The 19,611-nt window shown below is 55.2% G+C and overlaps 2 protein-coding genes and 1 long non-coding RNA gene across 8 annotated transcripts; 2 read left to right on the forward strand and 1 right to left on the reverse strand.

The window, feature by feature from the left end:
* Positions 1-16: 16 nt before the first annotated feature.
* LOC146426842 (alpha-1,6-mannosyl-glycoprotein 4-beta-N-acetylglucosaminyltransferase-like) lies at positions 17-10,467 on the forward strand. Of its 4 annotated transcripts, none has more exons than XM_085083025.1 (4): positions 17-997; positions 7,493-7,619; positions 7,880-8,027; positions 9,003-10,467. In XM_085083025.1, exons 1-4 carry the CDS (start codon positions 834-836, stop codon positions 10,142-10,144), a joined length of 1,581 nt encoding a protein of 526 aa, XP_084939151.1. In that variant the 5' UTR covers positions 17-833; the 3' UTR covers positions 10,145-10,467. The 4 variants fall into 4 exon arrangements, with proteins under 4 accessions (XP_084939151.1, XP_084939155.1, XP_084939152.1 ...); XM_085083029.1 differs by lacking the exon at positions 17-997 and adding an exon at positions 3,312-3,841; XM_085083026.1 differs by lacking the exon at positions 17-997 and adding an exon at positions 3,313-3,904.
* Positions 10,468-11,380: 913 nt separating this feature from the next.
* On the reverse strand, positions 11,381-18,003 carry TMEM9 (transmembrane protein 9). 3 transcript variants are annotated; one of them, XM_085083033.1, is made up of 6 exons: positions 17,946-18,003; positions 15,538-15,639; positions 15,350-15,441; positions 14,804-14,912; positions 13,785-13,916; positions 11,381-12,465 (listed from the first exon to the last, which is right to left on the reverse strand). In XM_085083033.1, exons 2-6 carry the CDS (start codon positions 15,628-15,630, stop codon positions 12,316-12,318), a joined length of 576 nt encoding a protein of 191 aa, XP_084939159.1. In that variant the 5' UTR covers positions 15,631-15,639; positions 17,946-18,003; the 3' UTR covers positions 11,381-12,315. The 3 variants fall into 3 exon arrangements, with proteins under 3 accessions (XP_084939159.1, XP_084939160.1, XP_084939158.1); XM_085083034.1 differs by having other exon boundaries at positions 17,939-17,970; XM_085083032.1 differs by lacking the exon at positions 17,946-18,003 and having other exon boundaries at positions 15,538-15,712.
* Positions 15,714-17,118, forward strand: LOC146426844 (uncharacterized). Its single transcript, XR_014856609.1, has 2 exons — positions 15,714-16,053; positions 16,275-17,118. It is a non-coding gene; the product is annotated as an uncharacterized LOC146426844 (long non-coding RNA).
* Positions 18,004-19,611: the final 1,608 nt, after the last annotated feature.

The following is a 19,611-nucleotide window of genomic DNA, read 5'->3' on the forward strand; positions in this document are numbered from 1 at the left end:
GATATTTCAGTGTCTGAGAAGCAGTGAGCAAGGCAGCAGTGATCAACCATAATCTTAATTCCCAGCCCAGCAGATCCAAGTTTAAGGAAACAAAAAGGCATAAAAGATCAAACAAAGGAGTTACTTCAAAGAGGAATCATAAGGCAGAAGTCTCAGTTGAATACAAAGGTACTCAGTTCTCATACTGGAGTTTTTCTTGGAAAAGAAGATCTAAACTTTTAAAACCAGAAGGTGCTTTTCAGAGAAGATAAACAAGGAAGGGAGAGGAGCTGGAGGAGATAAACTAAAATAACTGAAGCAGTAGTGAAGGACTCTACTGTATCTTTTCTAAGAGCAGTGTGGAAATCTTTCCTGTTAAAAGCCCCCAAGCAGCCACTGATCTGGCTTTTGACTAAACAAATTGATTTCTCTGAGGAAGAAGCAACCCTGAAACTTCCTGTGCCTCTGGGCTGACTGAGAAGTGAGGGGTGCTGGGGGTGGGCCTGTCAGGAGTGTGGTCTGACCAGAATGAATCTGGCTGGAGGTTTAATTGAACACGTGGTTGTGTGGGGAGGTGCAGAGGAGGTGCTGCTGGGCAGGGGAGCAGCCGTGCAGATACAGCCCCTGGACTGAGCTTTGCTGCCTATCAGATATCAGCTCCTCAGTCCTACTGCACATTGCATCTGGTCCCAAGCAGGAGGAACAGCATTTGTCCATGAAGAATGTCCAGGATGCTCCTGGAAGGAGAGGGAGTTCAGTCATCTTGGTTTGGGCTTGGTGATCCTTGTGGGTCCCTTCCAGATCAGAATATCCAGTGGTTCTGTGACCCCCACATGACCCTGGTGTAGCTGCCCATGAGGATTTTGTTGCACATGCCTCTTCCCCTCTGTAAATCACCAGCCAAGGACATCTGCCCCTGCCTTGAATCTGTGTTGGAGGTTCTTCATGTTGACTTCAAACACATTTGGGACAGCTCCTGCCTCACAGTTCCTCTTTCCACCACTGCTGATGCCAGCAGGTAAGTTTTGAAGTTAAATTGGTTTAATAGAGATACAGGGCAAGGAAAACGTGCTGTCTGTGTGATCCTGAGGCTGCCATGATAGCAGAGCCTGGCCTGTGTTGTGGTTATGGTGCAGGAGAGGCAGGGGGGTTGGGGCTGGAACTGCATGTGAGTGCTGCAGGGGCTCCATCTCCAAGGAAGCTGCTCTTGGGCAGTGGGGGACAACAATCTTCCTTTTGCTCTCAGGTTAAACACCACTGAACTCAGGGACAAGTGCTCAGTGCTCAGGTGGGGGAGGTCAGGCAGTGATACATGGTCAGGCTGCGGTTTCCTGTTGTATCTGGGTTCTCACTGAGAGCTTGGTTCTGACTGTGCTTCAGGTTGTTTTCTGCTACATTCTCTGAAAACTCCTTCTTGCAGGATGATGCCAGGGCCATGTGCCTGGTGGTTGCTGCTTGTGCAGGGTCTGGATGGTGGGAGCAGGGGGCTTAGGTTCCTGGCTCAGACTGATGGCAGGAGCCTGGAGCAGACTGTCTGTATGAGGAGAGAGTCTGTATGGAGAGAGTCTGTATGAGGCTCTGCCCTCACCTGTGGGGTCTGCTCTGTCTGGGAACGGCAGCCTGGGCCCTGCTCTGGCTCCTGTGCAGAACTACAGGACTGCTCCTAGGGCTGGGTATTCCTGCCATCTGGCAAAGAGGGAATACTTTCTGATCAGGCATATGGCATGTTCAGGGGCAGAGGTTGCTCAGCAGCTCCCAGAATTCCCTGGTTGATCCTGGGCAGTGCAGCCAGGGCAGGCAGCACAGGCTGTGACAGCAGGAAACAGGTGGATGGGATGTTTCCTGCTACCAACAGACTTGCTGGATTCAAATATGAGTATTTAGATACAGACAGATGACCCTAAGCCAGAGCTACCCCTCCCAGGCCATGCCTTTTCCAGGCTGAAATGTGTAAAATGTACAAGAACAATTTTCAGTCTTTTCCTTTACAAAGCTCCCAGTGATCCTGGTGCTGGAGCTGTGCTGATCAGCAGTGCTGGCAGGGACTGGGGACCTGTTCTGATCCATGCGGGGAGGCTGGGGAGTGGCAGGGATGTTGTGGAGGGGGGACTCTGCCTGTGTGTAGAGCTGCAGCCGCAGGTGTGCCTCTTCACCCTTACCCAGAGCACAGACCCAACCCTGTGCTGAGGTTTGCTCAGTGAGGGACTGACATCAGATCTCAGCCCTGAGAAGGGGATTTCCACCCTGGCCCCCAAGCCCAGCCTCTCTTGAAGCCTAATTGCCAAAAAAGTCTTCTTCGGTGTCCTCCAGGGTGGGATGCAGTGAGTGCACAGGCAGGAAGTGGCTGTAGTTTGGTGTCACCCGTTTCTGTAGGACACGGCTCAGAGGGGTCCTTGCTGGTGTGGAAATGGAGCCCCAGATCAGCATCACTGTGGCTCTCCCTGCTATGCAGAGCCCTGTTCTACCTCTGCTTTGTCCAGCTTCTGAATAATGGAAGGGCTGTAAAAAGATCCTGCTTGGCTCTCTGGTTTCCTAGGGGAGATAGGAAAGCTTGGCCACCACCTCACTTTGCTCCTGTCCTTGTCAGGGATCCGATGTCCAACAGGAGCTGAACTGGGTAAGGTGAGGCCTAGGGGCTTGGGGAAGGGGGCTGGGCCCTGCTGTGGGTCCCCTTGCCCAAGTCATCAGCTCTGGCCACAACCAGGGGAACTGGTCCTTCCCTGAGCTGGGTCTGCTTGTGTAGCCATGGGCCCCTCTCAGAGCAGCCTTCACACATGGGTTTTCTCTTTCTTCTCCATCTTATTCCAAAATCAAGTAAAAATGTGCCTTTTAGCCTCATTTTAGCCACCTCCCTGTTTGCCCTGGTCAAATTATTTTGGTGAGCAGAGCATGTTTGGGTTTGGGCCAGAGGGAGGTTTGAGAGCAGCTCTGGATGCCAGGCCCTGGTTAGTTCCTGGGCACTGGGGCTGTGCTGTGGCCCTCACAGAAGAGCAAGTGGAGAGGCCCTTTTCTAGCACCATTTGGGACTTGCTCCATAGCACAAGTAGTGGCTGGATGAAGATTCCTTTCGTGCTCCAGGCAGGCTCACGGATGTGTCAGGAGAGGCTCAGATCCTGTCCCAGCACTGAACCCTGAGGCAGCCTATGAGGACCAGTAGGGCATCTGGTGGCTCTACTGCTCCCCTTGCCAGTGCTGCCTGTTCTTATGGCAGGCCTGTTGCACCCTGAGCATTGGGGATCCAGAACTGTGCCGGGGACCCCAGGGCTGTGCTGGGTTTCACAGCCCTCCCCCTCTTCCTTTCTGCAGGGGCAGGAAGGACCAGGTTTCCTTCCTGTGCAGGGGTGGGGGTCAGAGGCAGCTGTGAAGAGAAAAGCCCTCCCCCTCCTGCAGCTTCTGCTGAGCCCCACAGCCCTTTCCACCCTGGGTCACTGAGCAGAAAAGCTCTGCTGGGCTGCACCATCCCAGCTCCCTTTCCCTTGGCCCTCTTGGTATCCTCCATTCCCTGCCTGGGTGGGAATCCTGGACTGCCCCTGCTCCAGTGCAGGTGGGGTGTCCCCACTGAGCCCCTGGGACCCTACTGGGACAGAGCCACTGCCATCCCACCGTGGGAATGTAAGGATTTAAAACCAAATCGCACGGGAAAAGTGAAAGCCAGCAGATACAGGAGCCTGGGGACATCTCTTCCTCCTTCCCAGCACCATCACCTGCTTCCTGCCCTGCCTTATCTCTCCGCAACCACCTTTGACCTCACAGAGCTATGCCAGGCTCCATGTGCTCCCAGAGGGAGTAGCAGGGGCTGGAAGTCGTTCTGGGGGATTTGTAGAAGACGGAGCCTGGCAAGAGACGTGGGGGCTTCCTGAAGGTAGGAGAGGTCTGAGCCTGGAAGGAGAGAAGTGGGATCCATGCTTCTGTGTGAAGAGATAGGGTGAGTGGGATGGAGGGGAACGGAAGGGACTTGCTGTTCACTGGGTGCTGTGGGTGAGTTCCTGTGTGGGAAGGAGCTGAGCTGGTTGGGAGCTGGGGACAAACGATGCCACTGTGATTTGGCTCTGGAGCAGGGAAGCAGTGGCAGAAAAGCAAGGCTTATAGGGTGGAGGAGCTCAGAACAAACCAGGCTGCGGAAGGGCTCTATGTGGCCCACGTTGGCTCATTGGGATTAGAAGGGGCTTCCTTTCCAGCCCAGCTGTGATGCCCAACACTCCAGTGAGGAGCTGGGGTCTGCAGGGAAGCCATGGTGTTCTGGGGGGGCATCCCAAGTGGGATCCAGGCTCTGCCCTGGCCCGGGGTGCCATTCTGGCTCTCTGCAGCCCCAGCGGTTTTTGCCACCCCAGCACAAGAGCTGGAAAAGAAACGGGCAAAAAGCTGTGCCAGCTCCGTGTCACCAGCTCCTGGCTCGGTGAAGTGGCAGGTTCGTGCCAGAGTTTGGGATGCTGGGGCTTGGCAAGAGCCCCCGAGGTGGGGGGTTGGTGCTGCCCTGGGAACTGGAGATTCCAGTGGAGACAGGGTGGGTGGGACACAGTCGGTGCCATCCTGGGATGCCCGTCTGTGAGGCTGCTGCAGTTCGCACGGTGGGCTGGGGGCCTTCGGCCCATCCCACGGGGGTCCCCGCCGGCGTGGCTGGTTCTCCGAGGCTCCTGGGGCCGAGGCTGCCAGAGGACGCTCCTCCTCTGCGGGAGGCAGGCAAGGACTCGGGGTGGGGCTTTGCCGAGCGAGAAGCCAGAGTCCGGCTAGCCCGGGGAAGTTTCCAGGGCCGAACACCCTGCAGAGGCGAGGCTGCCGCCCATCCGTGAGTCTCTGCCCTCGGCAGGTGCGTCCAGAGTAGGGCTGGGGTAGGAGCCATCTCCTGATGCCGTGGGAAGGGGTGCCTGGGGACCCGAGGGTTGAGGGCAGGGGGCTGGGCTGGGCGTCCCCCAGCTGCCAGCGGTGGGGACAGGATTGGTATAAGTGTCACCTTGCCAACTGCCTGCAGGGACATCCCGGTGCTGTGGGACACCTGGGCTAACTGAAAGCTTTGGCTCTGGACCTGTGTGCTACTGGAACAGGGCATTTCCCCTCCTTCCTGCCTATGGGACAACCCCTGGAGCAGAGACACCCACGGATAGCGGGGCCGGACCCTGGGCTGACTCCCAGGAGCCCCCATCCCACACAGTGCTGAATGGCCACAATTTGCCTGTGGGGGATGTTGTGCTGCCAGAATTCACAGTGACCCCTACCCATTCCTGGTGCTGGATTCCATCCCAACCCTCTCCTTCCTGGGCACCCTCAGGGCAGGGCACTGAACTGTGCTGCAGGAGAGCTGGTGTTTACCGTGCTGGGTGGCACAGCCTTTTTCCGTGCCTCAGTTTCCCCCAGCATGGAAAGACACTCCTGGCAGTGGGAAGGGAGCCCTGGCTGTTCCCTCCTCCTTGTGCAGCCAGCCCTGCTCTCCTCAGTGCTGGCGGAAGCAGCCAGAGCCGCCTGCACGCCGGGAGCTTCCTCGAAGCCTCATGGGACCGAGGCTGCGGATGGACTGTTCTTCCCTTCTGCCCTGGGCCAAGGCTGGGGAGCAGAGTAGAGTTTGGCTCCAAGCAAGTGGCTCTGAGCTCTTCCTGGCCAATATCCCCACAGTGGGGTGGCTTTTGCGGACATCTGTAGTGAGGTGCTGAGCTGTGGGGAAGGTGTGTGAGGTGCTGGAGCAGAGTGTGGGAACAGGGATGCTGCATGGAGGCACCTGGAACTGGAGTGGGAAGATGCTGCACCCCTGGTTATGTTCACCTGCCTGGGCTGCTTTGTTTCTCCATGGAGGTGGAAATCCAAAGCCCAATTAGGGGACTAATTATGGGGCAGCACTCATTACCTTCTGTTCTGTTCTGTGCCTGTGACTCCTGATCCCCATGGGCTCCCAGCTTCTTGGGTGAAGCTGCTGCCTGGGAGAGCTACGGGTGCTGAGCAGCACCTTGTTTCGCATGCAGGATGGGCTGCTGGCAGCCAGACACTCCCCAGCAGCCAAAACAACCTTTGGCCACCCAGAGTGGCCAAAGGCTCAGCCTGGCATGTGGCTAAGCCTCACCCTTCCCAGCTCACCCCCTGGCCATGGCTGCAGATCTCAGAGGTCCAGGCTTGGAAATCCACCTCCAGAATGGCATCAGGGTGTGATGTCTCCATGGCTCAGATGGATCCCTAATGCTGCACTCTGCTGAGCTGGTGAGGTCCCCATGTTTCTAGAGCTTTAAGGGATGGAGAGGCCCTGCTGTCTGCTGGGACCTGGACAGATTTTGAGGAGCTCCAGGAGCTTGTTGTCCCTGCCGGGCCTCAGCCCTGCCCCTGCTCTCCAGCTCCAAGTGTTTTATCTCCAAGGAATGAGCCATGTCCCTGGGCGGGGTCAGTGCTCCAAGGACGGAGTGGCTGTGGATCGGGGCACCTCTCAGCACTAGGCTCTTGAGGTGCTGAACTTGAGGTGCAGGACTCCATGCAAAGGAGTCCTGGGTGCAAAATCTGGAGAGTTCTCCTTAAAATAAGCCCAGCACATGCTCCAGGGCAGCAGCCCCAGAGGTGCTGTGCTCCCATGTGTGTCTGGGGCCTGTGGGTGGGCTTGCAGCATCCCCTGCACAGCGGTGGTTGGGGCAGGAGACTGTTTAGGGAGCAGTCTTGGGAAGCCCAGCCTTGGTTTGGGAAGGCTTAGGAGGGTTTTTGTCCATGTTTGCATTCAAAGCTGCTTTGACCAAGCCAAGGCAAGGCACTGTGAGCAGTTTGGATGTTTGCCCTGGGTGTTTGGTGTTTGCCCTGCCAGGCTGAGCACTCGCCCAGGCTCAGCTGCTCCTCTTCCATGACAGCACTCGCCCTGGCTCAGCTGGTCTTCCAGGGCAGCACGATCATATTTATGGAAAAAACCCAGGCAAACACAGGAGCCTTTTAGCCTCCTGCCACGCCTCTGCTACAAGGTAAAATATCTCAAGAGTGCTGTGACTTCCTTGAAGGTGACACTGTCCCCTCAGGGACGCCTTTCTTGTCCTACCCAGCAGGGGATGTGGCTGGGACAAGGCTGGGACAGAGCAAGCTGGTGCCTGCCTGGGGGAAAGTGGGGAGCTGCTTCTTCCTCACAGTGCTGGAAGAGCAGCCTGGGTCCATTTGAGACCTGAGTGTTTTCCAGGGCTTGGTGCCGAGTCCTGGGGTGTTGGTGACTGGTCCTGGGGTCTTTCCCAAGACACTGTCACCTGCATTTCTTCTGCCTCCAGCTTTGGGGTGCTGCTTCGGGTGTCCCAGGGCAGCCACAGTGTCCTGGGACTGGTTGGGGGGGGGATTTTGAACCTGGCTGATTTTGTCCTGGTCAGATTGGGGTGTCCCTGCCCTGCCTGTCCAAAGGGGACGGTGCACAAATGTGCCCTGATGCCCCATGGCTGTCCCTGGGTGTGCATTCCTGGCTGCTCTGGGCAGCAGGGGCAGTCCCAGGGGTGCATCCAGGTGCTGTCCCAACTGTCCCATCAAGGGGGTGTAGCTTTCCCCAGCTGTGTCCTGACATGTCCCCTCTCCCCAGGCCTCAGTTGGTGGGGGCCATGCGATGCTCACTGAAACGTTCTCTCACGGCTGTGCTCACTGCTTCCTTCCTCCTCCTCCTCCTCCTCCTCCATGGGGGCAGCCGGCAGGAACAGGATCTCCTTGAGGTGAGTCCCCAGCTAGTGATGCTCCCACTGGAGAGGCCACTGGAGCATCCTCCATCCTTTCCTGCCCCACATGGACCCCGACCTCAGCTCTGCCTTCTCCTCTCCCTGGGCAGCTGGACCCCCCTGAATTCAGGAGTTGGGAGGGCAGAACAGGGGCTCCCCTTCACTTCACTTCTGGGTCCCCCTGTTGTCATCTCCCATTGCTCACGTGCCACGTGGTGCTCTGGGGTGTGACCTGGCTACCTGTGGCTCCCATGCAGGTGGAGCTCAGAGGCCTGGCCCCCAACACGATCTTGCCGCTGCTGCAACCGGAGGGAGTCCAGCGCATCCTAAGGGATATGGCCAAGTTCTCTGCACTTCACAATGTCTCCTATCAGCTCCTCGCTGGCTCCCCAGCACCCCAAAAAAGTGAGTGGTCCTGGACCCCTGAGCAGGGCTCTGGGTGTGCACATCTGTCCCATCACAGCTGCACGTCCCAGCACAGACCTGCCCCCTCACTGCTGCTGGGACTGGGAGGGGCTATATTCAGTCTTTTGGAGGGGGGGGAGCTGCCCAGAACCTCCTCCAAAGCCTCCAGAGCCTTTGCTGCTTGCTCTGGGGATGGAGGAGTCAGAGAAGCTCCACATGCTCCAAGCGGGGTCCAAGTTTCTGCACCTTGGCACTGGGGTGACCACATGTGTTTTGGGCTTCCCAGGCCTCTGTGGGGAGGGTGGCTGAGATCCTGTCTCCCTGGGGTCAAGGTTCCAGTGGAGATGGGGTGCTGGACCATTGGGATAACCCCATGGTGTGGGAGAAGTGGGCCAAGCTCTTGGTCAGGTGCATAAGAAGCAATTCCCATGGCAAGGAGCCCAGGACAACCCCACATGAGGCCATGCTGGAACCAGCATGTGGATGGTGCTGCCCAGACCAGCAGCAAGAGAAGCTGAACCAAGGCAGCCACTGCTGGGCCATGGGGAGGGCAGAAGGTGCCCAATCCCAGTTCGAGTCCATCTCCATAAGGTGTGGACTAGGGAATGCTTCCGCAATGTGCAGCAATGCCAATAAGTCCTTCCTGCCCTGTAGACTCTCTGCACTATTACTTGCCTGCATTTGGCTTTTTTAAGGTGTTTTTCAGGAATATTTCTTCTTCAGAGAAGCCTCTGTGTGCTCATCCTCTCTCACCACCATTTGGGTCAATTTTGGTCCTTCCTGAGATGCTGGAGGCTTCAGCTTCAGGAAGGATCTGCTGGCCTTGGACACAGGGTTATGAAATGCACTGACCATGTGGGCTGGCCATGGGAAGAGCTTTTTGGAGCCCTCTCCTTATATCTTGCAGGGAAGAACATCATCATGGTGATCCCAGATCACCCCTCTGCCTGCTCACGCCTTTCCCTTGCCTTGCAGAATTCCTGACTGTGGGATTGTCATCCGTGCAGAGGCCACGTGGTTTCTATCTCCTGGCCACGCTCCAGTCCCTCTTCAGCCAGTCCACTGAGGAGGAGCTGCAGGAGATGGTGGTGGTGGTGCACCTGGCTGACACTGATCCCAGCTGGAACATGCGTGTCGCTGCCACCATCGCCCAGAAGTTTGCTCACCACATCCTCCAGGGCCGGCTCCTGCTCATCCACGCTCCCCCTGAGTTCTACCCCACCCTGGAAGGCCTCAAGAGGAACTTCAACGACGCAGAGGAGCGGGTGAGATTCCGCTCCAAACAGAACGTGGACTATGCCTTCCTGCTCGCCTTCGCCGCCAACCTCTCCTCTTACTACCTGATGATCGAGGACGATGTGTGGAGTGCCAGGTCCTTCCTGACCGCCATCCGCAGGGCGCTGGCTTCCCAGGAGGGCTCCAACTGGGCCACCCTCGAGTTCTCCAAGCTGGGCTACATTGGGAAGCTCTACCGCTCCAGTGATCTTCCTCGCCTGGCTTGCTTCCTCCTTCTCTTCTACCAGGAAATGCCCTGTGACTGGCTTCTGACCCACTTCCGCCAACTGCTCGTCCAGAAGGATGTGATCCGCTTCAAGCCATCCCTCTTCCAGCACATGGGCCTCTACTCCTCCTTCCAGGGCACCGTCAACCGGCTGGAAGACGAGGATTTCCAGGCCGATGCCTTGGACCTCCCAGACAACCCACCAGCATCCCTGTACACCAGCATGTCTGTCTTTGAGAACTATGAGCCCCAGAAGGCCTACAGCTTGGCAAAGGGGTACTTTTGGGGCAAAGACCCAGCAGCTGGCAGTACCTTTTCCATCATGTTCCAGCAGCCAGCCTGGGTCAGCCGTGTGCGGGTGCGCACGGGCTCTGCGGAGCGCCCAGGCGATTTTCTGCATGCAGGGCTGCTGGAGCTGGGCCAGCACCGGAACCATGGCCGGGATTGCTCCTCCTACGTCCCTGTGGGTTCCTTCGAGAAGGGGACCATGGAGCAGCGGGGCCTGGAGAAGGTCCTGCCTGGGCCAGTGGAATGTGTGAGGATCCGGGTGACCCAGGACCAGAGTGAGTGGCTCATCATCCAGAGCATTGACATCTGGACCACAGCAGGCACCTGACCTTGAGTGTAGCAGGATGTCAAAGCAGCTGGATTTGGTTCTGAGGCCCTTTATTTTTCTCATTCCCTTTTTGGATAAGAAATTAAGTTAATGACTCCCACTGCCCCATGCCTGCAGGGATGGAAACCGCTGCCGTGGGCTGTGGATGGGTCCAGGAACAGGGTCTATCAGGATGTACCTGCCGGGGGATGCCCCACTGAACAATGGAGGGAGTACAGGAAGAGACTTGGGAATTTCAGGCTGGGCAGTAGAAAACATTTCCTCCCGGGGAGGATGATGTACAGGACAAAGCTGATCAGCTAATTAACAAACCAAGTAATTAATCAGGCAGTGGCATTTCTTTGCAGCCTCTCCACACTTTCGCTCCTGTAAGTTTTTCCAAAACTCCTGATTTCTAACTGCATTTTTTCCCTCCTATCCCATTTCCTAGCTGTTCCTGCAGGGGTCAGGGCAAGGTCTGGGAGTGCTGTTCACCAAACCACTCACCCTGCAGGATCGTGGCAGCAGAAAGCCCTAGCTGGTGCCCGCCCATATCCCGGTGCTGATCAGGGGCGGCGGCCAGCAGATGGACCCATCGGCCCGGCCCAGCAGCGCCTCCCACCAGCGCTGCTTGTTCCCGCTCTCGAGATGAAAAACTAGTTCCCAGGGACCACACCCGGTGTCCACGCGGGACTCACACCGAGAGAGAGAAGGGCAGGCAAGATGGGGCTTCTACAATGGGGAGAAAGGTCCAGAACTGAGCACCGGGGAACACAGATGGGTAAAGGAAAATGTGACCTCATTATAATGTGAAGCTCTGAGTCCCTTTTAGCCCAGTAAGGTGCTGAAGGGTAACTGAGGTACACACAGGGCCCAAAAGCTGCTGCTTGGGTTTGCCTGAAGGGGTCAGCTTTGGAGGGCCAGATGCTCCACCAGCAGCTGTTGGCCCCAGCACACAGGGCAGTGACGGGCACCTCTCCCAGTCAGGCTTCTAGCAACAATTTCTCAGCGAAGGAAGACTTCCAGTCTGGAGAAGTTAAGTCAGTAACCTATGCCAGGCAGGACTCTGGTCTGCCCATGTTCCAAACCTGGCCCTCCTGGAGCAGGAGGGAGCAGTGCCAAGGACACTCCTGCAGTGCCATAACTACAGCTCTGGCTTGAGGTGGCATCAGCTCACCTGCTGGGCACTGGGAGGCAGTTGGAGAGCCCCAGACCTGGCACAATGGGATTTTTCCCTGAAAAAAAGCCACCCAGATAGTAGATCTTTCTCTGCATTTAATACAGAGGTGCTAAACCATAAACTCCAGCACCTCCCTGACATTCCAGATGTTCTCAGTGGGATCAATGTACACACGGCAGAACCACTCCAGCTTCCTCCACACGGCCCAAGTGTGGTCAGAGCTCTTGGAATGTTCTGAGTAGCACAGGGGTCCACTTCCCAGGGCCCAGATGTTTCCAGTGCTCCAGGAGAGCCTTTGCCCCAGTTCTCTTGGACACAAACACTGCTGCTTGCCCTGGGAGAGCACCAAGGGTCACCAGTGTGGGTACAAATGGAAAGGCTTCTCCCCAGGAGGTTTTTATCCACTGCTAAAGCATGAAAATACAGACATGTAAATCAGCCTTTCACCTGTTGGACTTTTGCTGGTGCAGGTACCAACAGGTTTTGTGATATTCACCTGCACAGAAACAAACTGCAGTCTCAGTTATGCTGGTGTAAACCTGGATAGATTGCAGAGGTGTGGAAATCCATTTACACCAGGGTAAGTGGAAGCAGCAGTACCCACTGGCAGGAACCCCCTCCCCTTTGCTCCTGTGCTGAACACGTGGCTCAGCACTACAATGCCCAAGGAACATTGGTGCACATTGGAGGAGGAGGTGGCTGCTGCATCCTGGAGGAACATCACATAATTTAGCCCACATCAAAATGCTCCCACTAATTTTATGCCACGAAGACTCACCCAGCTCCCAGTGCTCTGTTCCCAGCCCCTGTCCCTGCTGGGGGTGGGCTGATGGAGCCCCGTGTCCAGCCGAGCTCCACGTGCAGCTACAGCCCAGGGGTGGGGAAGGGAAGGGTGGGGGAACAGGACCAGGAGACTTTGGGGTTGCTGCTTCGTCTGGAGACAGTGAATCAGGGAGGATGGAGGTTCCATTCCAACACTGGCGTGTCCTGGAGCGGCAGAGCCCAGCGGGGCCTAGCTCAGCATCTTGTGCCGGTCGAACACTGTCTTCCTCTGCTCCTGCACCTGCCGCTTCCAGCGCTGCTGCGCCCCCTCCACCCGCTCCAGCACTGTGTTGGCCCTGGCGCCTGCTGGAGTAGGCACTGCAGCCAGGGAGCGAGTGTCCTGCAAGGAAAGGAATGGGGCTGGAGACTAGGCAATGCCCGGCCCCAGCACAGAGGGAGACAGTTGACCTGGGGAGAAACTGCACCTGAAAGAGCAGTTCAAGGTTTGAGTTGTCCTGATGAAGAATCTCCTTTTCAGAGCTCCAGGCCCCAACTGCTTGCTCTTGGGGATCACCCACAGATCCACATAAAAGTCCCCAGAAAACAAACTACACTAAATGTATAGCTCTGCTGGAAATCCACTCTTGGAGTTTGCAGGGAGCCACAGTGCTGAAGTGAACCACATCCCTCCACTAAAACCAGACTGACAATGGATGGGGATCCATCATGGCATGGGAACTAAACCTATCCCAGAGGATTTACAGTCCAGCACACTGGATTGAGGTAAACCTCACCTAACACATTTACCATGTGCACCTGGATCTGGATCTGAATTATTGCTGCAGAGCAGGGAGCAAACCCACGATTTTGGGATACAATTCAACTCCTCTTGCAGGATCTCCTTTCTCAGCAGGGGGAGGCAAACACTGGAGCAGCTGCTCCTCACTTAACATGAGTGTGTAAGTATTCCTTACATATACAGTGAGTGTATGTATTCCTTCATACTTCATGGAATATGAAGGAATTGGGCCAAATAGTTTATACTCACAATAAAGTACCAATAGGACAGTCCAAGCCAGTGCTGAAATTGCATGAATTTCATGCAACAAGAAATTTGTGCTCCCCCAGGATTGGTGTGTGACAGAGAGAGCAAGCGAGCAAGAGAGAGAGAGAGGCCCTTTCTTTGCTCCTAGGTCCTAATCTTTTTGCCAATGATTTGTATGCCAGTGTCCCACATAAAGATGGGGTTTGAATGAAACTCTGCTCTGGGGAGAAGCACAAGGAGCAACGAGCTGGATACAACAGGGCCTGGGCCCAGCCCCAGAGCAGGATCAACAGCAGCTCAGAGGCTGATGTTTTAAGCATCTAGAAGTTTTTTCACACAACACTTAAGCTCATCCTTCCCTGGAAGCTCAGCACCTGGGACATTGCACAAACAGGACTGTTTGACTTTCAGTTCCCTCTAGATGGGCAAACCAAATTCAGGCCAATTGGTACAAAGCCCCCTCTGCCCCTGAGGGCAGGGCTTGCCTTGGTCTCATTACAGAGAACTTTGAATATTGCTTGTGCTTCTGCATGACCTGCAGAGATTTGAGTCTAAATGTTCACCTGTGTACATTCAGACGCCCAAGGCAGCAGTGCTAGTCCCTCACTGGGTCAGAGGAGACAAGCAGGAAGTCACTGTTTCCCTGTCCTCGTCTGCACCCTGTGTCCCCTCACCTCACTGTCCTCCTCGTTGTGCAGGGGCTGGGTGTAGGGATCTGGCTTGCGGATCAGGGGGTCCACGAGCATCAGGAACGCCATGTACAGCAGCAGTGCCCCCACCACTGACAGGTAGATGATGATGATCACCTGCAGTCGAGGACAGCACAGGGGGAAAGGATCAGCAGTGCAGATAAGAAGCACCACAGAGGTCAGGAAGGTACTTTGCAGGGGCCTCTGATGCGTGATCTCTCGTTCTCATTTTGCTCACAAGAGTCTCTTGCTCTTGCCAGGTTGTGCCATCTCTGTGCAAACTGTGCTGATCCTCTCACTGTGCTAGCTGAGGCACATTCTGCACGTAAGGGACAATGAGATGGGGCCCTGGTTAGAGGTGCTTGACACTGTCACGTCCCCAGCAAGAAGGCTGGGCTCCCACACACCTCCTCACTGCCAGGAGCACCTCTGGCTCAGACACAGAACCACAGAAATCACAGAATCACCAAAGTCACTGAGTCCCCAAATCACTGAGGTTGGAGAACATGTCTGAGATCATGGAGTCCAACCTGTGACCAATCCTCACCCTGTCCCCCCACCCAGAGCACTCAGTGCCACATACAGTTGTTCCTTGAACACCTCCAGGGATAGTGACGCCTCCATCTTCTTGGGCAGCCCCTTCCAGTATCCAACACCCTTTCTGTGAAGAAATTCTTCCTAACATCCAACCTAAATCTCCCTTAGTGCAGCTTAAGACTATGTCCTCTTGTTCTGTCCCTTGTTCTCTGGGGGCAGAGCCTGACCCCCACCTGGCTACAGCATCTTTTCAGACAGTCGTAGAGAGTGAGCCCCTGGCACTGCTGCCGTGTACTCACTGGGACAGTTTTCTTGTTCAGGGCTCTTCCCCAGGAACCCAGCAGTGTGGCAGTGCCTGGGCTGGCATGGCATGGCAGGGAGCAGGGCACAGGCAGTGCCTGCAGTCACCCTAGGCTGGTGTGGCACAGCAGGGAGCCGGGCACAGGCAGGATGCTGTGCTCAGGTACCTTGATGGTGGTGGTGCTGCGCTCCTCGTACTTGCACTCGCAGAGCAGGCAATAGGCCTCCACGTCATTCCCAGGCACTGGCATGGGCTCCACCACGTGCAGGCAGTTGCTGTGGCACAAACAAACCACAATCAGCAGCAGCACCAGGTGAAACCAGAGCTCTGTGCAAGGACACTGGGGTGACCTCTGTGTCCCAGCTTTCCTGTCAGGCTGATAACACTGATCCAGTGTTCAGAGCTCCCCTCACAGCCCAGCTGGCACAAAGTCCTTGGGATAGACTGTCCCAGCACCTTTTGCAGGGATCCAGTCCAAGTGGAAGGGATTGGAGTGCACACCCTACATCTGCCGAGAGCTGTGGGTTAAGATATCATCCTAGATTCCTCAATTTCTCTTTAAAAATTGCCCCTGGTCTGGGTTGAAGATCACCCACCAAAGCAGCTCCCTCTGCAAACACACAAGGCAGGGAATCCCTTCCTCAGCACCAGCTGGGAACTCCAGAGCTTGGCTGTCATGGACTGACCCCTGAGGCTGCCCCCACTCACTCACCAGTCCTTCTGGGACACATTCTTGTTATAGATGTGCCCACTGATGTTGCGGTACGGGGGGCAGATGCACTTGCAGCGAATGTCCTCAGAGCTCTGTGGGGCACAGGAGCTGTGTGAGGGAGAGGACACAGCTCTGTCCCCTCACACCCCACCTCTGCTGTGCCCTGTGCACAGCTCGGTGTCACCTACCTTGCTGGCCTGTGCTAGGGGACACAGGACACAGCCCAGCAGCACCAGCAGCAGCACAGCGCTCATAGAATTCCGGGAGTTCTGAGCAAACATCCTGGGAACCTGAGGGAACAAAAACTTATATCCAGGATAGAGCATCTCAGCTGAAAGCAGCCACAATGAGGAAGCCAGAGATTTTTTTTTTACCCACTTGCCTCTGTTTTGCCCAGGAAGAAGCTGATGCCAGCCAGAAACTCTTGGAAACACTTAACACAGATCCCAAGAACACTCCTGTCAGAAGAGCTTCCACCACATAAAACCACACATCCAAACTCCCCCAGTCCTGCAAAAATATTGCTTTTTTCCATACAATTGGACTTGCACAAAACCTGTTCTTCTGGTACTACCCTAGAGCCCTACTGCAGATATTTTGTTGCTGACAGTTTTTCTCAGTAAAAGACACAGAACCAGGAAAACCATGGAGCAAGAGTGACCTAAAACAGCACCTGCGTCCTCCCTGCGGCACTGTCATGAATGGTAAGTCAGTCCTCTTCTGACACTCAAAGTGTTGCTGCTGAAGGGAATGATGTATTTTACTGTCACAAGCTATGGGAAAGGGATGAAATATTCCTAAGTATTCTAAACCAATTCCTAAAGCTCCTTTATCCCAAGATACCTGTTCAGTAAGTCCTGATTTTGCAATTACCGTAAGCTGGTAGATTGGTGAATTCATTCATGCCTTCTGCTACATATCACAGAATCACAGAATAGTTTGGGCTGGAAGGGATCCTAAAGATCATCTCCTTGCAACCCCCATGTGTGTGGATAAAATTGTTCCAGAGACACGTGCTTCCACAAATCCGTAAGAATATGAATTCATTCCCTGTGCCATGAAAGTTGGCCTTGGCCAGGCTGGACTTCACCCTCAGAAAGGTGGAGCAGGTGTTGGGGACCTTGGGACAGCACAGAAGAGCTGCTTCAGCAGAGGAAGAGGAAGGGAATTTACATTACATTACATCATTAATCAGCTTCCAGGTAATCCCACAGCTCACTCCAGGTACTTGTACTCCATCACCTGACTTGATTCCATTGGGATTTAAATCACTACAATATTCCCTTGGCTTTATCTTATGTCAACACCTTAAATTCACATAATGGATTACAAACACCAAGTTCCTTTCTTCTTTTTCTAAACAAAACACCAGCCACTTCTAACAAGCTGCTAGACCCCAAAATGCATCCCAGTCCTATCACCTTACCCCAGGATTTATTAAGCTTTTGCACCAGTTTCAAAAATCTCATCAAACAATGATGAGATGAGTCTCCCTTTCCTGGGAGACTCCCCTGCACATCAGGGGTTCAGATCTTCATCACAGATTTGGGAACAGGACTGATCTGAGCTGCCCAGTGCACGTTTCCCATTGTAAGTGGGTCTGGACTTTTGTTTGAATGTTAAACTCAACAATGGGGCACATACTGGGAATTCAGTTTTAGCCTCTCAGCAGAGTTCAGAACATCTGAACAACTCATAAATGTCACTTTTAATAATAGCAGGGGAAAACACGTGATGTATTATACTATAAATAAAAACTTGGAACCTGGGCAGAGTTCACGCACTACGAACTGCAGAACACCCTCGGCCACACAAAGGATAATTAAGGTGTATTTATCACCAAGTCTGACAGCAAAGGGACACATGCATCCATTGCCTTAAAGCTATTTTTTTCAGACCATGAGCCCAGCCCACAGCAGCCATGTGGCCAAAAGCAGTTGCATCTGGACCAGAACCGGTCAATGCAGTGAACACAGCAGAGGTTAAGGTGAAGTCCTTGGGGGCTGTGAGTGTGGCAGCTCCCAGAATGAACCCCCAAAAGGCTGCCCAGAGCACAGTTGCACACACCCACCCCCTGCTCCTTCTCCCTGGAAGCACCCAATAACCCCCTCACTTTTAACATCCCCATCCCTGAAGTGTCCAAGGCCAGGCTGGATGGGGCTTGGAGCTGGTCTCGTGGAAAGTGTACCTGCCCGTGGCAGGGGGTGAGTCTGTCTGGGCTTTGTGTTTCCTTTTCACCCAAACCATTCTAGGATGATTCTGTGAACATCACCTGGATCCCTTCTAAAGACTACGATGGCTCTGGCCCGTTTCCCATCCCGGATCTGTGCGCGAACCACCCCCGACACCGACCCGGCCCCAGGCCAGGGCCGGACCCCTCAATTCCCGCCGAAGGCCCGGATGTTCCCCCAGCCCTCCAGGGGCTTCCACAGCCCGCTAGCCCCCAGCCTCCCGGGATGCTTCCGGCAGTGCAGGCCGCCGCCGACCCTCGAGACCCGGGTCCCGCACAGCCCCACCCCGGTGCGGGGAGCGGAGCAGGGCCGAATCCGGCCTCCCTCAGACCCCCGGCCATACCTGCCCTATAACTACCCCTTACCTGCTCCTCGCTGCGGCCAAGCGCGGCCCCACCCTACAAGTCCCGCCCCTGCCCTCTCCGCAGGTCCCGCCCTTGCCCTTCCCGCGCGCCCATTGGCTGCGGGGCGTGACGCTAAGTGACAGCACCGCTGGCCAATCGAAGGGCAGGCAGCCCATCTGGTCCTGAGAGCGGGTCCGCCCTCCGCAGAGCTGAGGGGATACGGTGGCGACGGCGCGTGCGATAGGAGCCGCGGCTCCGGGAGTGGGCGGGCGTGTTCGGCGGACGTGGCCCGGGCAGGTCCCGCCTGGCTCCCTGTCCGGGGCAGCGCCGCCCCGTCCTGGGGCTGAGCTGCGTGATAGCCGCGCTCGTTCTCAGCCCCTTCTCCTCTCACAGCCCGCTCTCCCGTCACGGTCCCGCTTTCCCCTCATTGCGCCTCTCTTCCCTCACAAACTCCCTTCCCGCCACACACCTCGCTCTCCTCTCATGGCTTTGTTCTCCCCTCACACCAGCGGCACTGCTGTATCTATCAGAGGGAAAAGCCTGGGCCACGGTGGTGCCCTTGCTTCTGTTTTTGGCTGATTTATGATTATAGATGGTATCAGTGATCCTTCAGGTTCAAAGGCTTCGGTCCTGCCATGAACCTCTTGCATTTGAGATCGGTGATTCATTTTAAAAACCTCCTTGTGCCAAGAGAAACGTTGTGCCTTTCTGAGGCCACGGGGTCTCACATTTGCTCAGAAAACATTAATGAGATGCGGCTCTTGAAGTACCTTGGGTTTGCCCCCCTTTCTGTGTCTGCACCCTTCAGGTGTGCAATGCCCCCAGCCTTGCCTCTGCTCTGGAGGCAGCTCCTGGGAAGCTCTGATCACAGCTGGAGGGATTGAGGGGCTACTCCTCTGGCATTTTGCTGCTTTACCTAGTGCAGATTTGCCTGGTCTGTGCTGCTGGATAAAGTCAGGACCTAACTTATTTTCAGGTAAGAAAAAATCCCTTGATAAAAAAAAAAAAAAATACCCGAACCCCTGGTTTAACTTGTAGAAACAGAATCACAGAATCAAACAGGTTGGAAAAGATCTCTGGGATCATGAAGTCTACCCTGTGCCTGACCATGTTATGATCCAAATATTAAGGTTCTTTGGAAATACCTCTGTCTGAATTAAGGTGCAAATGAGACCATATGCCAGTCAATAGTATGGGTTTTATTTGATAGTAAATAAGAGAGAGAGAGAGAGAGAGAAGAGAGAATAGGGGGAGTAGGGAGAAAGGTGGGGGGACAGAGAGGGACAAAGAAGTATCACCACTCCGTGGGTCCCACTGGTGTCCTGATGTCCTCTTCAGCTGGTCTCGGTGGTGGAGGTCCCCCCAAAAGCACAGAGTGCCATGGGTTAATATACACTCGTGCCAGGTGGAAATGTCCAGGCATGTCCCCTCTGGGGGAGGGGGCAGTCTCTAGCAGCAGACTCTGCTTGCATCACGGGCACTCCTGTGGTGCAAAGGCTAGCATTTGGGGGATCTTTGATGGATTGTGACTCCCCCTCAGCTGCCTCTCACCTGAAAGTTCCATGGATGTGGCCTGTGAGGTTGGGGGTCCCACAGCGGGGCCAGTTTGTGTAACGGAGGATAAGTGTTTATTGCCTCCGACCAGCGGTTACACCATCCTCCTCCCCCCCTCAGCTGGGGAGTAAGA

Source organism: Lichenostomus cassidix, chromosome 26 (assembly GCF_008360975.1).
Source record: "Lichenostomus cassidix isolate B80296 chromosome 26, HeHo_3.0, whole genome shotgun sequence".
Lineage (NCBI taxonomy): Eukaryota > Metazoa > Chordata > Aves > Passeriformes > Meliphagidae > Lichenostomus > Lichenostomus cassidix.

What these genes read in the sequence shown, in the direction of transcription:
- LOC146426842 (XM_085083025.1), top strand. Translation starts at nt 834, where the DNA reads ATGAGGATTTTGTTGCACATGCCTCTTCCCCTCTGTAAATCACCAGCC. An exon ending in ACCACTGCTGATGCCAGCAG is followed by an intron (nt 998 to 7,492) that starts GTAAGTTTTGAA and finishes CCCTCTCCCCAG; the next exon opens with GCCTCAGTTGGTGGGGGCCA. An exon ending in AGGAACAGGATCTCCTTGAG is followed by an intron (nt 7,620 to 7,879) that starts GTGAGTCCCCAG and finishes GCTCCCATGCAG; the next exon opens with GTGGAGCTCAGAGGCCTGGC.
- TMEM9 (XM_085083032.1), bottom strand. Translation starts at nt 15,675, where the DNA reads ATGCTCTATCCTGGATATAAGTTTTTGTTCCCTCAGGTTCCCAGGATG. An exon ending in CCCTAGCACAGGCCAGCAAG is followed by an intron (nt 15,442 to 15,537) that starts GTAGGTGACACC and finishes TGTGCCCCACAG; the next exon opens with AGCTCTGAGGACATTCGCTG. An exon ending in GCAGCACCACCACCATCAAG is followed by an intron (nt 13,917 to 14,803) that starts GTACCTGAGCAC and finishes CCTCGACTGCAG; the next exon opens with GTGATCATCATCATCTACCT.